Source organism: Bombus vosnesenskii, unplaced genomic scaffold, assembly GCF_011952255.1.
Source record: "Bombus vosnesenskii isolate JDL3184/JDL3185 unplaced genomic scaffold, Bvos_JDL3184-5_v1.1 scf7180000014854, whole genome shotgun sequence".
NCBI classification, from domain to species: Eukaryota; Metazoa; Arthropoda; class Insecta; order Hymenoptera; family Apidae; genus Bombus; species Bombus vosnesenskii.
In genome coordinates, this window is record NW_022883686.1 from 62,507 (window position 1) to 82,261 (window position 19,755).

The window sequence follows — 19,755 nt, forward strand, 5'->3', positions numbered from 1 at the left end:
TAGGTGGAAATTATATTATTTTCCCTATTAATTTATTATTGCATGTACTTCCTATTTGCTATTATTCTATGCATGATATGAATTAGTTCCCCTATTAATGATTTAAATTTATTTGTTAGATTAACATTGTCTGTAATTCTTCAGATTCTGCTTTTTCGATGCTGCGTCACTTACCTGGATCGTTCCCACAACATCATTCGATTCTTTGATATGCCTTGGATACTTACTACGGCTGCCTTCAATCGTCTTATATCTGTGGTCATAAAGGTGGTGTTTAATTTATTTAATTCAATATGTGTATAATGCATTGTATGTGCGACCGCTATTGGGCATTACAAAATAACATAACAATACTACGTAGATTAATGCATAACAAAATATCCTTTTACTCCGGTTATATTTATTACTAACTCTCAATTAATCTATCTTGATTATTTTCTAACCGCTTTCTATACTTTATCAGCTATTTTATTTCTTCTTATTAACCTGCGAAATTCATGCATGTACACTTCCTTGTATAGTGATTAATTGTTCACGAGGTAGGTTGCACTTTCACTGTTTTAGTTATTCGTTGAACTAGCACGTTTCACGTTCAAACAGTAATCGGAGCACTCGTAATAAACTTCTTTTCCTTTTCAGGGTTCCGCTATCTGTGTTGTTCGACGAACAGTGGCATGCTTCCACAGTATTGTTATGACATTTAGTACTGTTGTAACTTGCATTAAGGCAGTTGAAGTTAATTTGTTCATTTATTCTTCAGCTGGCTGTTGTACATGGTGTTCCGCAAACAGGGAGCCATAACCTATTTTGCACGTAAACCTTCTTGTATTATGATCACTTGTTCACAAGGTAATTTTCACTTCCACTCTTTTAATTATTTATTGAATCAACATGTTGTATATTCAAACAATAATTGGAGTACACCTGATAATTTTCTTTTTTTTTCTTTTAGGTTTTCGCTATCTGTATTATTCGACGAACAGTGTCACACCTCCTTTAGATTTATCCACAATATAGTTATAACATTTAGTAACCTTGTATTTTGCACTGAGACAATTGAAACTAATTTATTCACTTACTTTAGGTAGCTGTCATACATTATGTTCCATGAGCAACGATCCATAACCTATATTTGCACGTACATTTTCTTGTATGTTGATCACTTGTTCACAAGGTAACTTTCACTTTCACTAGTTAATTATTCATTGAGTTAACTCGTTTTATATTTAAACAATAATTGAAGCACATATAATAATTTTCCTTTTTTTTTCTTTTTTTATGTTTTCGCTATCTGTGTCATTCGACGAACAGCACTACAACATACACTACTGCACTACGTTGCCCACTGAAATCACTTTATTCATTGTTTATTTCGATTATGCGCTAGTTTTAACTTGTTTAAGTGCACCGTTCGCGGAATCCCTTTTTCTTCAATCTTGACGTTTTGCTCTGCAAGATTTCTAGCACTTTGTGTCGTCTAATATATTGATCGGAGAATTTTCCTTACTAGGTTCTTTTAGTAGATATATCGAATCTCCTATTTTAAAATCTTGAGGGTTGATTCGTTGGTCGTAATATTCCTTTGATCTTAGTTTGGGTTTTATCAAATTTTCTCTTGCCATTCGTTGTACGGTGTAAATTTTATTGAACAGATCTTCGAGATATTCTGAGTATGTTGGTTCCATGTTCCCTTCGATTGTTACTTCACCAATGGGTTCTCTGGCTAGATGTCCGAAATTAATTTGTGCGGGGAGAATTTCGTTCCTTTCCTTCATTTTAGTTTTTATTTTGCGCCAAGACGCAAGTTTACTGACATCGATCCAATTACCCAATTGCTTGCTAATAGCATTCAAGATACAAATTATTGAAAGTGCCGCAGCCATGTTAACCCAAAAATATTTTGTATATAGTATAGTGTGATACCATCTATATTTTCCTAGGGAAATCATAAGATCAGCACTACCTACTATGTTACCTAGGTCAAATATTAGATGTAGTAACCAATAAAGTATTTTTAATCCAATTATAATCCAATGGCTAGCGTATTTATTCAAGTTTTTATATATATCTTCGACTGGTGATTCCCTATTTTCTCCCTTTTGATTTCTTCGAGCTCGTTGGACTTGTGTTTCTTCAGCTTGAAAATGTTTAGAATCCTTTTCCTTAGTTACCCCTTTTTCTTCTTTATTTACTTTATTCACAACACCTTTGTTTTCTTCTACCTTTTCAGGATGAATAGTTTCACTGGAAGTGCTTATTGTAATTAAATTATTATTTATTTGTAAGGAACGTTTAGGAATATTTTTGGTAGATTTGGAATTAGTCTTTGAATTTTTATTACAAACCTTTTTGCTTATAGATTCTGTTTTGGAATTATGGATAGCTATATTTTTATTCTCTATAGTGTGATCTTCCTTGCAATTTAATGATTTGGCTTTGAGTTCGATAAAGTTTCCTTCTGATGGTTTTATAGAGGTTTTTGAGTGAGATGCACTCGCTATCTCTTTTCCTATTATGGTTGAAACATTCACGAAATTCGTGGAGTCTTGCTTTTGTATCTTTGCCAAGTCGAACGTGGAGGGGCAATTTGCACTTCCCAGCGGGTCCAATATCTCTGTGATGTTAGGCAGTGGATGAGCATTGCCTGTCGTCTCGTTGTTCAATTTCCTAGTTCCTGCTTCGTCTGAAAGTTCTTTGGCACTAATATTATTTATCTTGTTTGGTAACTCAGAAAATTTCTCACTCATGATCCTGTCTATGGCACCGTGCGTCCTCTTATTATTTAACGTGACATTATCCCTTATCACAGTAACGGAATGGTGTTTGCATTGAAAAGTTGATTGGTTGAAATGATCAACATCTCTCTTTTGATTTAGATCTCTATCGAGGTATTTATTTATGCATTTTTCTTCCCAAATTATTGCTCTTGTTTCTTTTCTAACATTTTCTTCTATTCTCGGGTTGTTTAGATGTTTCCGCGACGGCGGTACAAATCTCCAGTCCTGGCGGTTGTTTCCAGTATAGATACTATTGTATGGTGGATGAACGTTATTTTGGTTATAATTATCCGAAGGTGTCGGATGTTGGTATCGAATTCTATTGTTCACTTGTTTTAATTCTCGTGTTGCTTTCACGGCTTGGCGGTACGCATCGTCTAAGGATTGGTATCCTGCTATCTTTACTCGTAAATACACCTCGTTTGGGAGCCCCTTAACGAAAGCTTCCCTCGTGTCTCGATCTATCCTATCTTGAAATACGGTGCCGTACTCGTACCTTTCCCCGTTCATTATCGCCAGCCTGAGATCTTTGACGCGTTCTACGTAGTCCAAAATATCTTCTCCCGGTCGTTGAAATATTGTAGCTAATTCCCCTTTATATTCGTTAACCGTTTTTCCCGGACCGAACATATCTTTTAATTTATTCCCGAAATCGTTTAAACTTATTATTTCTGTGTCTTCTATGGCGAGAAATGCGTGTCCGCGAAGTTTATTCGTTAATAATTTTACTAACTGAGATTCTTGATGCTTAGGAACCATGTTTCGTGCGCGCTCGCATGCTCTTAAAAATCGAAATACCGAGGGTCGATGTCCGTCGAACACTGGTACTGTCTCTATGGCATCTTTTAACTTAATTGATTGGGGATTAACTTTTATCGGTATTGTCGCTTGGGAAATTATCGGCGATGATACGGGTGTCTTGCTTTCTTTTTTTATTTTCAGTGAACGCACATCGTCTTGTAATTTATTCATTGTTGTACTCATGTCGCGAAAATTCGCATCCCATGCTTTAAGTTTTTCCGATAACATCAAGATCATGTCTTTGTCCAACGATTCTAATTTAGTCGACATTATTTCTTAGGTATATATTTTATCGATAATCGTAACAACTTTAATCCTTTGTGGAGCGAATCGAACCGTTTAAACCAACTTTAATCCTCCGTGGAGCGTATCCCACCGCTGCCACCAAAAATTTATAACTACTAATCTGTTACGTATCTATTTGTTTAAATCGATCAAATCTTAAGTTTAAATTTTACTGAAAATTTTTTTTTTTTTTTTATAGTTTGAGTTTGAATTTAATCTGAAGGGAAATAAATTGAAATGATATTTCTGTGTATTTAATACTGATTTAGATTTCTAATTAATACGGTAGTTGCTGCCACCAGAAATAGTCTAAGGACTATTTCAAAATATTTTACTTTTATTATTTTCTTTTACGTTTAATGGGTAGCGTTAACTGACGCTTAATGCAACTGGTAAATGAATTTCACTTTTCGGCTAACCTGCTATGCGCAGGGATACTAGCACGGGAGAGGATTAAAGCTGGGTACAATGAATATTTTTCCTCGTTGAACGGATTTTTATTTCGACGTTGAATTGCTTAGGTTATTGTATATATATTTTATTAGCTGGACATTTATATTTTAGCGTTGCTGGATTGGATAGGAACGTAAGATTTTTCGTTGTTTTATATAAATTTATTTTTACGTTTGATTTCTTCTTCTCTTTTAATTTCGCTGTAGTAGTTTGCCGTTAGAACCGAAGCGCAATTCATTTACTACGATGGATTCTGTTACCACGATTTTCTTGCCTTTTGAGTTTAATAATCGAGGATGATTCTAACGATCCTCTCTGCGTGGAACTCGTGTGATTTCGCAAGCCTTGCCCAAAGACGGGTAATATTTTACCAACAGTGGGAGGAGGAATGCGAAGATCAGCGGATGTTTCAGTAGCTGAAAACACCGTTCGCACAAGCCGACACAGCGGACAACTCCTTTGTTTAAAGTTTAAACAATGATTCTATCTTCAAAACCGTTCACGAAAATAAAACGAGATCAATGATAGGAAGTTCTAATTCAGTTCTCGAGGACAACGAGATTATCAGAGAAGAAGGAAATTTTCAAAATTAATTTTCTTACCTTGAGGAGTAGGTGCTGTCTGGTGCCATTACCTCAGCCGCTCCGGTGGTCGTCGAAGTTTTTGTTGGATTTATTATTTGAACTCGAATGTAGTTTATTACCAACTCTTACTTTATTTATCTATTTTAATACAGACTGAGCAATTTACTAACTGGATTAATACCGCAATTACAATGCGCGTTTGTGTCTAAACGATGAAATGAGGACTTCAAAGATAAAATTTTCTTTTACTTAGTCGCGACTCTCTTTTCTTTACCGAAAAAACTAAAGACCCCGAAACGCAAAATACAATACAAAATTTCTAAACGCAGTGATGAGCGCAATAACGAACGCAAAGAATAATGAGCAGTAATAACAAACGATCGCAAGAATTATGAACAAACTAATGAACGCTGCGCTATGTTGGTACGCTTATTTATAATGCCATCCCCCACGGGGTGGTGGTCCGCTGGGGGTACGCTTCCGTGGGAATCGGGATGTTGCAGTTTGGGCTTCTTGGAATCGTACGTGACAAAATGTAAATTCCGTATTTCGACTTAGTTTCTATCAGTCCTGTGTTTCTGCTGAGCTAGCGTCTAGGAGATTTGAAGCATTCCACGCTGATCTAGTCCGTTCCGCGAGAAACTTCCACGTGCTGTACCGTGGGAATTACCGGTGTTTCTTCGGCGCGTGGAAGGGCTAGTGGCTGCAGCATCATTATCATTTCAATGTTTGCTCGGGCAACACGCGCAACTCCGCTGCTCTCCCACAACAAGGACCTCCTTCGTTGAGTTATTTTTCGTAAGTTTGGATATTCGCATATTATGGTTGTTTTGTGATCTTAATGTTTTTTCCCTTTTTTGTTGTTCCCCTAGGCTTCGGTGATCGACGTTCGGACAATGTTTGCGGAGGCATTTCCATCAGAGGTTCCTTTCCAGACTTCCCTGGTACGTATTTAGTCTTGTTTTTAGTCTGCTTGATTCGTTCTGTTTCGTTTTATTTAGAATATACCGTGTTGTTCTCAGCCCAAGCGAAAGAGGGATTCCGAAGAACCCATGGGCGACTCGGGAGGATCCATCAAACGCATGCGGCCCTGTGATAAACCACGAGTATCAGAGTGGTTGGAGGAACTATTCAACATTGATGCCGAGACCGTGTCGAAATTGGGCTTTGACGATTTGGTTACTTTCGACGAGAATTTCTTCGATGCAGAGATCGTCGTATTGGAGAGGGAACCCCCTCTGGTTGAAATCGTTGATACCGATCGTTGCGTGAAAGTTCGTTTTGCTAATGAAATTCCCGAAGAGGTTTTGGAGGCACATCATCGTCACCATGCTTCTGGGAGAAAGGGAATTTCCCCTGTTGTGCGCTATTGGTGTATGCGTGAGTTCAGCGAACTTTATCCCGGAGCTCCTTACTTCGATTTTGATTTAGTGTAGCTGCTTCAATTTCGTTGGTTCGCTGTTTGATGTTCCTTATTATTATTAATTTTTTGATATATTTTGTTTTGTGTTCAATATATATATATATATATTTTAAATGTGATAGTGTTAGATTATCTATTTTTTTTTTTAATTTTATATTGCCCCCCTTTTTAATTAATTATATATATATATATTTTTACATTTGTAGTTGCGCATAAAATTTATTAAAGAAAAGTGTTAACAATGTGTTTTCATGATTTGTTTCTCGCGCCTGACTCCCATTAATCCCTAATATTCCTGTCGCCATGATGCGTGTAAATCCAACATGGCCGCTCATAAATGTCATCAGTAAAGTTTTTAGTGACGGGTCTTTAGTTTTGTTTGATATTGAAGTAATTTTTGTCTGTCGCTCGTTTTTCCTTATTCTACCGCAATCAGAACATTCACTTATTAATATTGTTTTAAAGTGACAATAGTATAACTCGTGTGAATATACGTACATATATATATGTTTATGTCGTGTGTCACTTCAGTATGGCCAATGCTTTGCAATTCCTCGATTGCGTTATTTATTGTTTTGAGTAGTTCACTTTATAGAGTATTCGATAATATAAAACATATGCACTCACACATACATATATATATATATATATATATATATATATATACGTATTTATATGCACATTTCTCTTGCCCATGTAATGTTCATACGAAATGAAATGTTAATTATTTATTTTATATTAATTTCTTTTAATAAGATAGAACACGCACACGCACCCGTATATATGTATATATTTCTGGCAAAGTGATTTTCATTCAGATTCTTTATTGATATAGTTTTGTGTATTTGAGGTTATGTGTCAATCATTTGATTTCATATATACATATATATCTTGTATTGTGACAACATAGTATTGAAGGTTTTGTTTCTAGATTATTGTGCGTTTAATGTGTGTTTACATATTTGTGTTTGATGATAGAATTTCTGTATGTAATTCCTCAAGTCGTTGCGGTGTTAATTATTTTGAGCGTTTGGGCTATCGACAGGTTGTCGCTTAGTCCCAAGTGTTGCGTTGTGTGTTCTATTTCCTTTGTAGATTATTAATAGTAGTTTTAGTTTAGAAAAATAAATTATTTATATGTTTATATAGAGACATGCATGTTTCGTAGCGTAGTTCTTATTTTATAACTCTTTACCGGAGCGTAGCCTGTATCTTAGATTGTCGATTCGAGCGTACATTAATAGTAGTTTAGTTTAGAATATAATATATGTATATATATATAGACATGCATGTTTCGTAATGTAGTTCTTATTTTATAAATCTTTACCGGAACGTAGGCTACTTTCAAATATGTATCTGTTTAATAGAATGCGCACACATATATATATGTTTCTGACAATGTAACTTTTATTTCTTTAATAATACAATATTGTATGTATTAGTTTTTAACTTTGTATATACTTATATTTCATAAATTGATAATATTGTATTTATTGCATAGTATTATAAGCGCTAACTCTAATATTTACTAATTTATTACATGCCTAGCATATATGTTTATACTTGTATGTAACTCTCCAAGTTGATTGATTAAAATATATTTATATATACTTGTATTTCTGGCGTTTCAATTATTTCCCCTTTTGTAGTTATTCTTATTTCCTGATTTATTTGTTTGGTTCGTAACTCGTTCAATCCGTTAGCTGGTTTTATTTATTTTATTTTATTTTATACCGATTGGATTTATTAGTCGCCCTCGCTTTGTTAATCCTTCCTTTAGTTTCGTAGCGCCGTGTGTTCGTTTGTGTATTCAAATCTTTATTCGCGCGTTTTGTATAGAATAGTTTTCTTGTTCTCGTTACCACGCGTGCGGAGCGCGGGACGTGACACCCCCGCCCTTGGAGTTCAAATTTCCAAAGGAAATTTGACTGATGGTGTCTCTGAGTTTGCTCAAGGCGGACGTAGATGTCGCTTGTTGTTGAGTGACTACCGATGTTATCGTCCTTCATTCCCAGGATGTTTACTGTTCCAGGGATGATTGTTTTTCCTGTCGCTCCTCTGGCCAATGTGTTTAAGACTGCAGTTTTTTCTGCCGGGAACATGACGTGGTCCCGTAGTGCATCGAGGTCTTTTTGGGTGTATATTCCGCTCGTGGCCAACGACGATGGTGCTGAATATTGCCACGTTTGGCGTACGTCCGGGCGGAGTTTGTGTGGTGCGATTCCCTTGCCAAACGGGTAGCTCCGAGTAGCATTTTGTTGTATGTCGTACTTTTACTTGTACCGGAATGTATTTGACTATATGGACCGCTTCTTCTGCGATCAAATCCATGTGTCCTGGGTTTTGGTTATAGCGTATGCAAATTCGTCGGGCGGTAAGTTTGCCAAGCTTAAAGCATTCTCTATTAGTTTCTTCTGTGTGTTGCGTCTTTGTGTCAGTATGGTGTTGTCATTTCTCGAGTTTATCAGAAATAAGAATAACCTTTTATAGGAAAAGAAAAATTTTTTTTTTTTTTTATATTTAAAATATTTTTTTTTATATATATATTATTTTTCCTTCCCTCCTTTTTCTTCTTTCTCTCTTTTTTTTTTCTTCCCCCCTTCTTTTTTTTTATTGTTGAAACCTTTGTTTTATTTTAGGTTTTAAACATTTGTTATCAGTGAAAGCAAATATTATGAATACTACTTGAGTTATAATACATATATGCGTAGGTATTGGTAAGTAATATAAATAAGATCTGTTTTGTTGCTATAAATATATATATAAGTATATATTATCAATAGGGATATATATATATTACAGATGTAGCTTGTCTTCGAGTATATATATATATGTGCGTGTAATTGGTGATTATGACGGTTTACCTTGTAAGTTATTCGCATTATTAGTCAAGTGAGTGTTAAAATATCGCCTACTTTATAATATGCATGTATATATATATTGGTAAGTATAGGTGGAAATTATATTATTTTCCCTATTAATTTATTATTGCATGTACTTCCTATTTGCTATTATTCTATGCATGATATGAATTAGTTCCCCTATTAATGATTTAAATTTATTTGTTAGATTAACATTGTCTGTAATTCTTCAGATTCTATTCTTTCGATGCTGCATCACTTACTTGGATCGTTCCCGCAACATCATCCGATTCTTTGATATGCCTTGGATACTTACTACGGCTGCCTTCAATCGTCTTATATCTGTGGTCATAAAGGTGGTGTTTAATTTATTTAATTTAATATATGTATAATGCATTGTATGTACGATCGCTGTTGTGCATTTCAAAATAACATAACAATACTACGTAGATTAATACATAACCAAATATCCCTTTACTCCGGTTACATTTATTACTAACTCTCAATTAATCTATCTTGATTATTTTCTAACCGCTTTCTATACTTTATCAGCTATTTTATTTCTTCTTGTTAATCTGTGAAATTCATGCATGTACGCTTCCTTGTATGGTGATTAATTGTTCATGAGGTAAGTTGCACCTTCACCGTTTTAGTTATTCGTTGAACTAACACGTTTCACGTTCAAACAGTAATCGGAGCACTCGTAATAAACTTCTTTTCCTTTTCAGGGTTCCGCTATCTGTGTTGTTCGACGAACAGTGGCATGCTTCCACAGTATTGTTATGACATTTAGTACTGTTGTAACTTGCATTAAGGCAGTTGAAGTTAATTTGTTCATTTATTCTTCAGCTGGCTGTTGTACATGGTGTTCCGCAAACAGGGAGCCATAACCTATTTTGCACGTAAACCTTCTTGTATTATGATCACTTGTTCACAAGGTAATTTTCACTTCCACTCTTTTAATTATTTATTGAATCAACATGTTGTATATTCAAACAATAATTGGAGTACACCTGATAATTTTCTTTTTTTTTCTTTTAGGTTTTCGCTATCTGTATTATTCGACGAACAGTGTCACACCTCCTTTAGATTTATCCACAATATAGTTATAACATTTAGTAACCTTGTATTTTGCACTGAGACAATTGAAACTAATTTATTCACTTACTTTAGGTAGCTGTCATACATTATGTTCCATGAGCAACGATCCATAACCTATATTTGCACGTACATTTTCTTGTATGTTGATCACTTGTTCACAAGGTAACTTTCACTTTCACTAGTTAATTATTCATTGAGTTAACTCGTTTTATATTTAAACAATAATTGAAGCACATATAATAATTTTCCTTTTTTTTTCTTTTTTTATGTTTTCGCTATCTGTGTCATTCGACGAACAGCACTACAACATACACTACTGCACTACGTTGCCCACTGAAATCACTTTATTCATTGTTTATTTCGATTATGCGCTAGTTTTAACTTGTTTAAGTGCACCGTTCGCGGAATCCCTTTTTCTTCAATCTTGACGTTTTGCTCTGCAAGATTTCTAGCACTTTGTGTCGTCTAATATATTGATCGGAGAATTTTCCTTACTAGGTTCTTTTAGTAGATATATCGAATCTCCTATTTTAAAATCTTGAGGGTTGATTCGTTGGTCGTAATATTCCTTTGATCTTAGTTTGGGTTTTATCAAATTTTCTCTTGCCATTCGTTGTACGGTGTAAATTTTATTGAACAGATCTTCGAGATATTCTGAGTATGTTGGTTCCATGTTCCCTTCGATTGTTACTTCACCAATGGGTTCTCTGGCTAGATGTCCGAAATTAATTTGTGCGGGGAGAATTTCGTTCCTTTCCTTCATTTTAGTTTTTATTTTGCGCCAAGACGCAAGTTTACTGACATCGATCCAATTACCCAATTGCTTGCTAATAGCATTCAAGATACAAATTATTGAAAGTGCCGCAGCCATGTTAACCCAAAAATATTTTGTATATAGTATAGTGTGATACCATCTATATTTTCCTAGGGAAATCATAAGATCAGCACTACCTACTATGTTACCTAGGTCAAATATTAGATGTAGTAACCAATAAAGTATTTTTAATCCAATTATAATCCAATGGCTAGCGTATTTATTCAAGTTTTTATATATATCTTCGACTGGTGATTCCCTATTTTCTCCCTTTTGATTTCTTCGAGCTCGTTGGACTTGTGTTTCTTCAGCTTGAAAATGTTTAGAATCCTTTTCCTTAGTTACCCCTTTTTCTTCTTTATTTACTTTATTCACAACACCTTTGTTTTCTTCTACCTTTTCAGGATGAATAGTTTCACTGGAAGTGCTTATTGTAATTAAATTATTATTTATTTGTAAGGAACGTTTAGGAATATTTTTGGTAGATTTGGAATTAGTCTTTGAATTTTTATTACAAACCTTTTTGCTTATAGATTCTGTTTTGGAATTATGGATAGCTATATTTTTATTCTCTATAGTGTGATCTTCCTTGCAATTTAATGATTTGGCTTTGAGTTCGATAAAGTTTCCTTCTGATGGTTTTATAGAGGTTTTTGAGTGAGATGCACTCGCTATCTCTTTTCCTATTATGGTTGAAACATTCACGAAATTCGTGGAGTCTTGCTTTTGTATCTTTGCCAAGTCGAACGTGGAGGGGCAATTTGCACTTCCCAGCGGGTCCAATATCTCTGTGATGTTAGGCAGTGGATGAGCATTGCCTGTCGTCTCGTTGTTCAATTTCCTAGTTCCTGCTTCGTCTGAAAGTTCTTTGGCACTAATATTATTTATCTTGTTTGGTAACTCAGAAAATTTCTCACTCATGATCCTGTCTATGGCACCGTGCGTCCTCTTATTATTTAACGTGACATTATCCCTTATCACAGTAACGGAATGGTGTTTGCATTGAAAAGTTGATTGGTTGAAATGATCAACATCTCTCTTTTGATTTAGATCTCTATCGAGGTATTTATTTATGCATTTTTCTTCCCAAATTATTGCTCTTGTTTCTTTTCTAACATTTTCTTCTATTCTCGGGTTGTTTAGATGTTTCCGCGACGGCGGTACAAATCTCCAGTCCTGGCGGTTGTTTCCAGTATAGATACTATTGTATGGTGGATGAACGTTATTTTGGTTATAATTATCCGAAGGTGTCGGATGTTGGTATCGAATTCTATTGTTCACTTGTTTTAATTCTCGTGTTGCTTTCACGGCTTGGCGGTACGCATCGTCTAAGGATTGGTATCCTGCTATCTTTACTCGTAAATACACCTCGTTTGGGAGCCCCTTAACGAAAGCTTCCCTCGTGTCTCGATCTATCCTATCTTGAAATACGGTGCCGTACTCGTACCTTTCCCCGTTCATTATCGCCAGCCTGAGATCTTTGACGCGTTCTACGTAGTCCAAAATATCTTCTCCCGGTCGTTGAAATATTGTAGCTAATTCCCCTTTATATTCGTTAACCGTTTTTCCCGGACCGAACATATCTTTTAATTTATTCCCGAAATCGTTTAAACTTATTATTTCTGTGTCTTCTATGGCGAGAAATGCGTGTCCGCGAAGTTTATTCGTTAATAATTTTACTAACTGAGATTCTTGATGCTTAGGAACCATGTTTCGTGCGCGCTCGCATGCTCTTAAAAATCGAAATACCGAGGGTCGATGTCCGTCGAACACTGGTACTGTCTCTATGGCATCTTTTAACTTAATTGATTGGGGATTAACTTTTATCGGTATTGTCGCTTGGGAAATTATCGGCGATGATACGGGTGTCTTGCTTTCTTTTTTTATTTTCAGTGAACGCACATCGTCTTGTAATTTATTCATTGTTGTACTCATGTCGCGAAAATTCGCATCCCATGCTTTAAGTTTTTCCGATAACATCAAGATCATGTCTTTGTCCAACGATTCTAATTTAGTCGACATTATTTCTTAGGTATATATTTTATCGATAATCGTAACAACTTTAATCCTTTGTGGAGCGAATCGAACCGTTTAAACCAACTTTAATCCTCCGTGGAGCGTATCCCACCGCTGCCACCAAAAATTTATAACTACTAATCTGTTACGTATCTATTTGTTTAAATCGATCAAATCTTAAGTTTAAATTTTACTGAAAATTTTTTTTTTTTTTTTATAGTTTGAGTTTGAATTTAATCTGAAGGGAAATAAATTGAAATGATATTTCTGTGTATTTAATACTGATTTAGATTTCTAATTAATACGGTAGTTGCTGCCACCAGAAATAGTCTAAGGACTATTTCAAAATATTTTACTTTTATTATTTTCTTTTACGTTTAATGGGTAGCGTTAACTGACGCTTAATGCAACTGGTAAATGAATTTCACTTTTCGGCTAACCTGCTATGCGCAGGGATACTAGCACGGGAGAGGATTAAAGCTGGGTACAATGAATATTTTTCCTCGTTGAACGGATTTTTATTTCGACGTTGAATTGCTTAGGTTATTGTATATATATTTTATTAGCTGGACATTTATATTTTAGCGTTGCTGGATTGGATAGGAACGTAAGATTTTTCGTTGTTTTATATAAATTTATTTTTACGTTTGATTTCTTCTTCTCTTTTAATTTCGCTGTAGTAGTTTGCCGTTAGAACCGAAGCGCAATTCATTTACTACGATGGATTCTGTTACCACGATTTTCTTGCCTTTTGAGTTTAATAATCGAGGATGATTCTAACGATCCTCTCTGCGTGGAACTCGTGTGATTTCGCAAGCCTTGCCCAAAGACGGGTAATATTTTACCAACAGTGGGAGGAGGAATGCGAAGATCAGCGGATGTTTCAGTAGCTGAAAACACCGTTCGCACAAGCCGACACAGCGGACAACTCCTTTGTTTAAAGTTTAAACAATGATTCTATCTTCAAAACCGTTCACGAAAATAAAACGAGATCAATGATAGGAAGTTCTAATTCAGTTCTCGAGGACAACGAGATTATCAGAGAAGAAGGAAATTTTCAAAATTAATTTTCTTACCTTGAGGAGTAGGTGCTGTCTGGTGCCATTACCTCAGCCGCTCCGGTGGTCGTCGAAGTTTTTGTTGGATTTATTATTTGAACTCGAATGTAGTTTATTACCAACTCTTACTTTATTTATCTATTTTAATACAGACTGAGCAATTTACTAACTGGATTAATACCGCAATTACAATGCGCGTTTGTGTCTAAACGATGAAATGAGGACTTCAAAGATAAAATTTTCTTTTACTTAGTCGCGACTCTCTTTTCTTTACCGAAAAAACTAAAGACCCCGAAACGCAAAATACAATACAAAATTTCTAAACGCAGTGATGAGCGCAATAACGAACGCAAAGAATAATGAGCAGTAATAACAAACGATCGCAAGAATTATGAACAAACTAATGAACGCTGCGCTATGTTGGTACGCTTATTTATAATGCCATCCCCCACGGGGTGGTGGTCCGCTGGGGGTACGCTTCCGTGGGAATCGGGATGTTGCAGTTTGGGCTTCTTGGAATCGTACGTGACAAAATGTAAATTCCGTATTTCGACTTAGTTTCTATCAGTCCTGTGTTTCTGCTGAGCTAGCGTCTAGGAGATTTGAAGCATTCCACGCTGATCTAGTGCGTTCCGCGAGAAACTTCCACGTGCTGTACCGTGGGAATTACCGGTGTTTCTTCGGCGCGTGGAAGGGCTAGTGGCTGCAGCATCATTATCATTTCAATGTTTGCTCGGGCAACACGCGCAACTCCGCTGCTCTCCCACAACAAGGACCTCCTTCGTTGAGTTATTTTTCGTAAGTTTGGATATTCGCATATTATGGTTGTTTTGTGATCTTAATGTTTTTTCCCTTTTTTGTTGTTCCCCTAGGCTTCGGTGATCGACGTTCGGACAATGTTTGCGGAGGCATTTCCATCAGAGGTTCCTTTCCAGACTTCCCTGGTACGTATTTAGTCTTGTTTTTAGTCTGCTTGATTCGTTCTGTTTCGTTTTATTTAGAATATACCGTGTTGTTCTCAGCCCAAGCGAAAGAGGGATTCCGAAGAACCCATGGGCGACTCGGGAGGATCCATCAAACGCATGCGGCCCTGTGATAAACCACGAGTATCAGAGTGGTTGGAGGAACTATTCAACATTGATGCCGAGACCGTGTCGAAATTGGGCTTTGACGATTTGGTTACTTTCGACGAGAATTTCTTCGATGCAGAGATCGTCGTATTGGAGAGGGAACCCCCTCTGGTTGAAATCGTTGATACCGATCGTTGCGTGAAAGTTCGTTTTGCTAATGAAATTCCCGAAGAGGTTTTGGAGGCACATCATCGTCACCATGCTTCTGGGAGAAAGGGAATTTCCCCTGTTGCGCGCTATTGGTGTATGCGTGAGTTCAGCGAACTTTATCCCGGAGCTCCTTGCTTCGATTTTGATTTAGTGTAGCTGCTTCAATTTCGTTGGTTCGCTGTTTGATGTTCCTTATTATTATTAATTTTTTGATATATTTTGTTTTGTGTTCAATATATATATATATATATTTTAAATGTGATAGTGTTAGATTATCTATTTTTTTTTTAATTTTATATTGCCCCCCTTTTTAATTAATTATATATATATATATATTTACATTTGTAGTTGCGCATAAAATTTATTAAAGAAAAGTGTTAACAATGTGTTTTCATGATTTGTTTCTCGCGCCTGACTCCCATTAATCCCTAATATTCCTGTCGCCATGATGCGTGTAAATCCAACATGGCCGCTCATAAATGTCATCAGTAAAGTTTTTAGTGACGGGTCTTTAGTTTTGTTTGATATTGAAGTAATTTTTGTCTGTCGCTCGTTTTTCCTTATTCTACCGCAATCAGAACATTCACTTATTAATATTGTTTTAAAGTGACAATAGTATAACTCGTGTGAATATACGTACATATATATATGTTTATGTCGTGTGTCACTTCAGTATGGCCAATGCTTTGCAATTCCTCGATTGCGTTATTTATTGTTTTGAGTAGTTCACTTTATAGAGTATTCGATAATATAAAACATATGCACTCACACATACATATATATATATATATATATATATATATATATATATATATATATACGTATTTATATGCACATTTCTCTTGCCCATGTAATGTTCATACGAAATGAAATGTTAATTATTTATTTTATATTAATTTCTTTTAATAAGATAGAACACGCACACGCACCCGTATATATGTATATATTTCTGGCAAAGTGATTTTCATTCAGATTCTTTATTGATATAGTTTTGTGTATTTGAGGTTATGTGTCAATCATTTGATTTCATATATACATATATATCTTGTATTGTGACAACATAGTATTGAAGGTTTTGTTTCTAGATTATTGTGCGTTTAATGTGTGTTTACATATTTGTGTTTGATGATAGAATTTCTGTATGTAATTCCTCAAGTCGTTGCGGTGTTAATTATTTTGAGCGTTTGGGCTATCGACAGGTTGTCGCTTAGTCCCAAGTGTTGCGTTGTGTGTTCTATTTCCTTTGTAGATTATTAATAGTAGTTTTAGTTTAGAAAAATAAATTATTTATATGTTTATATAGAGACATGCATGTTTCGTAGCGTAGTTCTTATTTTATAACTCTTTACCGGAGCGTAGCCTGTATCTTAGATTGTCGATTCGAGCGTACATTAATAGTAGTTTAGTTTAGAATATAATATATGTATATATATATATAGACATGCATGTTTCGTAATGTAGTTCTTATTTTATAAATCTTTACCGGAACGTAGGCTACTTTCAAATATGTATCTGTTTAATAGAATGCGCACACATATATATATGTTTCTGACAATGTAACTTTTATTTCTTTAATAATACAATATTGTATGTATTAGTTTTTAACTTTGTATATACTTATATTTCATAAATTGATAATATTGTATTTATTGCATAGTATTATAAGCGCTAACTCTAATATTTACTAATTTATTACATGCCTAGCATATATGTTTATACTTGTATGTAACTCTCCAAGTTGATTGATTAAAATATATTTATATATACTTGTATTTCTGGCGTTTCAATTATTTCCCCTTTTGTAGTTATTCTTATTTCCTGATTTATTTGTTTGGTTCGTAACTCGTTCAATCCGTTAGCTGGTTTTATTTATTTTATTTTATTTTATACCGATTGGATTTATTAGTCGCCCTCGCTTTGTTAATCCTTCCTTTAGTTTCGTAGCGCCGTGTGTTCGTTTGTGTATTCAAATCTTTATTCGCGCGTTTTGTATAGAATAGTTTTCTTGTTCTCGTTACCACGCGTGCGGAGCGCGGGACGTGACACCCCCGCCCTTGGAGTTCAAATTTCCAAAGGAAATTTGACTGATGGTGTCTCTGAGTTTGCTCAAGGCGGACGTAGATGTCGCTTGTTGTTGAGTGACTACCGATGTTATCGTCCTTCATTCCCAGGATGTTTACTGTTCCAGGGATGATTGTTTTTCCTGTCGCTCCTCTGGCCAATGTGTTTAAGACTGCAGTTTTTTCTGCCGGGAACATGACGTGGTCCCGTAGTGCATCGAGGTCTTTTTGGGTGTATATTCCGCTCGTGGCCAACGACGATGGTGCTGAATATTGCCACGTTTGGCGTACGTCCGGGCGGAGTTTGTGTGGTGCGATTCCCTTGCCAAACGGGTAGCTCCGAGTAGCATTTTGTTGTATGTCGTACTTTTACTTGTACCGGAATGTATTTGACTATATGGACCGCTTCTTCTGCGATCAAATCCATGTGTCCTGGGTTTTGGTTATAGCGTATGCAAATTCGTCGGGCGGTAAGTTTGCCAAGCTTAAAGCATTCTCTATTAGTTTCTTCTGTGTGTTGCGTCTTTGTGTCAGTATGGTGTTGTCATTTCTCGAGTTTATCAGAAATAAGAATAACCTTTTATAGGAAAAGAAAAATTTTTTTTTTTTTTTATATTTAAAATATTTTTTTTTATATATATATTATTTTTCCTTCCCTCCTTTTTCTTCTTTCTCTCTTTTTTTTTTCTTCCCCCCTTCTTTTTTTTTATTGTTGAAACCTTTGTTTTATTTTAGGTTTTAAACATTTGTTATCAGTGAAAGCAAATATTATGAATACTACTTGAGTTATAATACATATATGCGTAGGTATTGGTAAGTAATATAAATAAGATCTGTTTTGTTGCTATAAATATATATATAAGTATATATTATCAATAGGGATATATATATATTACAGATGTAGCTTGTCTTCGAGTATATATATATATGTGCGTGTAATTGGTGATTATGACGGTTTACCTTGTAAGTTATTCGCATTATTAGTCAAGTGAGTGTTAAAATATCGCCTACTTTATAATATGCATGTATATATATATTGGTAAGTATAGGTGGAAATTATATTATTTTCCCTATTAATTTATTATTGCATGTACTTCCTATTTGCTATTATTCTATGCATGATATGAATTAGTTCCCCTATTAATGATTTAAATTTATTTGTTAGATTAACATTGTCTGTAATTCTTCAGATTCTATTCTTTCGATGCTGCATCACTTACTTGGATCGTTCCCGCAACATCATCCGATTCTTTGATATGCCTTGGATACTTACTACGGCTGCCTTCAATCGTCTTATATCTGTGGTCATAAAGGTGGTGTTTAATTTATTTAATTTAATATATGTATAATGCATTGTATGTACGATCGCTGTTGTGCATTTCAAAATAACATAACAATACTACGTAGATTAATACATAACCAAATATCCCTTTACTCCGGTTACATTTATTACTAACTCTCAATTAATCTATCTTGATTATTTTCTAACCGCTTTCTATACTTTATCAGCTATTTTATTTCTTCTTGTTAATCTGTGAAATTCATGCATGTACGCTTCCTTGTATGGTGATTAATTGTTCATGAGGTAAGTTGCACCTTCACCGTTTTAGTTATTCGTTGAACTAACACGTTTCACGTTCAAACAGTAATCGGAGCACTCGTAATAAACTTCTTTTCCTTTTCAGGGTTCCGCTATCTGTGTTGTTCGACGAACAGTGGCATGCTTCCACAGTATTGTTATGACATTTAGTACTGTTGTAACTTGCATTAAGGCAGTTGAAGTTAATTTGTTCATTTATTCTTCAGCTGGCTGTTGTACATGGTGTTCCGCAAACAGGGAGCCATAACCTATTTTGCACGTAAACCTTCTTGTATTATGATCACTTGTTCACAAGGTAATTTTCACTTCCACTCTTTTAATTATTTATTGAATCAACATGTTGTATATTCAAACAATAATTGGAGTACACCTGATAATTTTCTTTTTTTTTCTTTTAGGTTTTCGCTATCTGTATTATTCGACGAACAGTGTCACACCTCCTTTAGATTTATCCACAATATAGTTATAACATTTAGTAACCTTGTATTTTGCACTGAGACAATTGAAACTAATTTATTCACTTACTTTAGGTAGCTGTCATACATTATGTTCCATGAGCAACGATCCATAACCTATATTTGCACGTACATTTTCTTGTATGTTGATCACTTGTTCACAAGGTAACTTTCACTTTCACTAGTT

General features: G+C 35.1%; 3 protein-coding genes across 10 annotated transcripts; all 3 read left to right on the forward strand.

Moving 5' to 3' along the window:
- Positions 1 to 20: 20 nt before the first annotated feature.
- LOC117240727 lies at positions 21 to 19,754 on the forward strand. 7 transcript variants are annotated; one of them, XM_033506763.1, is made up of 5 exons: positions 21 to 267; positions 9,418 to 9,540; positions 18,704 to 18,826; positions 19,199 to 19,408; positions 19,512 to 19,754. In XM_033506763.1, exons 1-4 carry the CDS (start codon positions 211 to 213, stop codon positions 19,358 to 19,360), a joined length of 465 nt encoding a protein of 154 aa, XP_033362654.1. In that variant the 5' UTR covers positions 21 to 210; the 3' UTR covers positions 19,361 to 19,408; positions 19,512 to 19,754. The 7 variants fall into 7 exon arrangements, with proteins under 7 accessions (XP_033362654.1, XP_033362657.1, XP_033362655.1 ...); XM_033506766.1 differs by having other exon boundaries at positions 19,320 to 19,408; XM_033506764.1 differs by lacking the exon at positions 19,512 to 19,754 and having other exon boundaries at positions 19,199 to 19,244; positions 19,320 to 19,450.
- On the forward strand, positions 4,446 to 9,016 carry LOC117240726. The gene is made up of 5 exons (XM_033506761.1): positions 4,446 to 5,698; positions 5,773 to 5,844; positions 5,923 to 6,280; positions 8,356 to 8,697; positions 8,963 to 9,016. Exons 2-4 carry the CDS (start codon positions 5,797 to 5,799, stop codon positions 8,562 to 8,564), a joined length of 615 nt encoding a protein of 204 aa, XP_033362652.1. The 5' UTR covers positions 4,446 to 5,698; positions 5,773 to 5,796; the 3' UTR covers positions 8,565 to 8,697; positions 8,963 to 9,016.
- LOC117240729 lies at positions 13,719 to 15,713 on the forward strand. 2 transcript variants are annotated; one of them, XM_033506770.1, is made up of 3 exons: positions 13,719 to 14,971; positions 15,046 to 15,117; positions 15,196 to 15,712. In XM_033506770.1, exons 2-3 carry the CDS (start codon positions 15,070 to 15,072, stop codon positions 15,607 to 15,609), a joined length of 462 nt encoding a protein of 153 aa, XP_033362661.1. In that variant the 5' UTR covers positions 13,719 to 14,971; positions 15,046 to 15,069; the 3' UTR covers positions 15,610 to 15,712. The 2 variants fall into 2 exon arrangements, with proteins under 2 accessions (XP_033362661.1, XP_033362662.1); XM_033506771.1 differs by having other exon boundaries at positions 13,719 to 15,117; positions 15,196 to 15,713.
- Position 19,755: the final 1 nt, after the last annotated feature.

Coding starts and splice junctions, on each gene's coding strand:
- LOC117240727 (XM_033506763.1), top strand. CDS start 211: ATGCCTTGGATACTTACTACGGCTGCCTTCAATCGTCTTATATCTGTG. Junction 268..9,417: donor TTATATCTGTGGTCATAAAG/GTGGTGTTTAAT, acceptor GTAATTCTTCAG/ATTCTATTCTTTCGATGCTG. Junction 18,827..19,198: donor TTATATCTGTGGTCATAAAG/GTGGTGTTTAAT, acceptor TTTCCTTTTCAG/GGTTCCGCTATCTGTGTTGT.
- LOC117240726 (XM_033506761.1), top strand. CDS start 5,797: ATGTTTGCGGAGGCATTTCCATCAGAGGTTCCTTTCCAGACTTCCCTG. Junction 5,845..5,922: donor TTCCTTTCCAGACTTCCCTG/GTACGTATTTAG, acceptor TGTTGTTCTCAG/CCCAAGCGAAAGAGGGATTC. Junction 6,281..8,355: donor TGTGCGCTATTGGTGTATGC/GTGAGTTCAGCG, acceptor TTACTGTTCCAG/GGATGATTGTTTTTCCTGTC.
- LOC117240729 (XM_033506771.1), top strand. CDS start 15,070: ATGTTTGCGGAGGCATTTCCATCAGAGGTTCCTTTCCAGACTTCCCTG. Junction 15,118..15,195: donor TTCCTTTCCAGACTTCCCTG/GTACGTATTTAG, acceptor TGTTGTTCTCAG/CCCAAGCGAAAGAGGGATTC.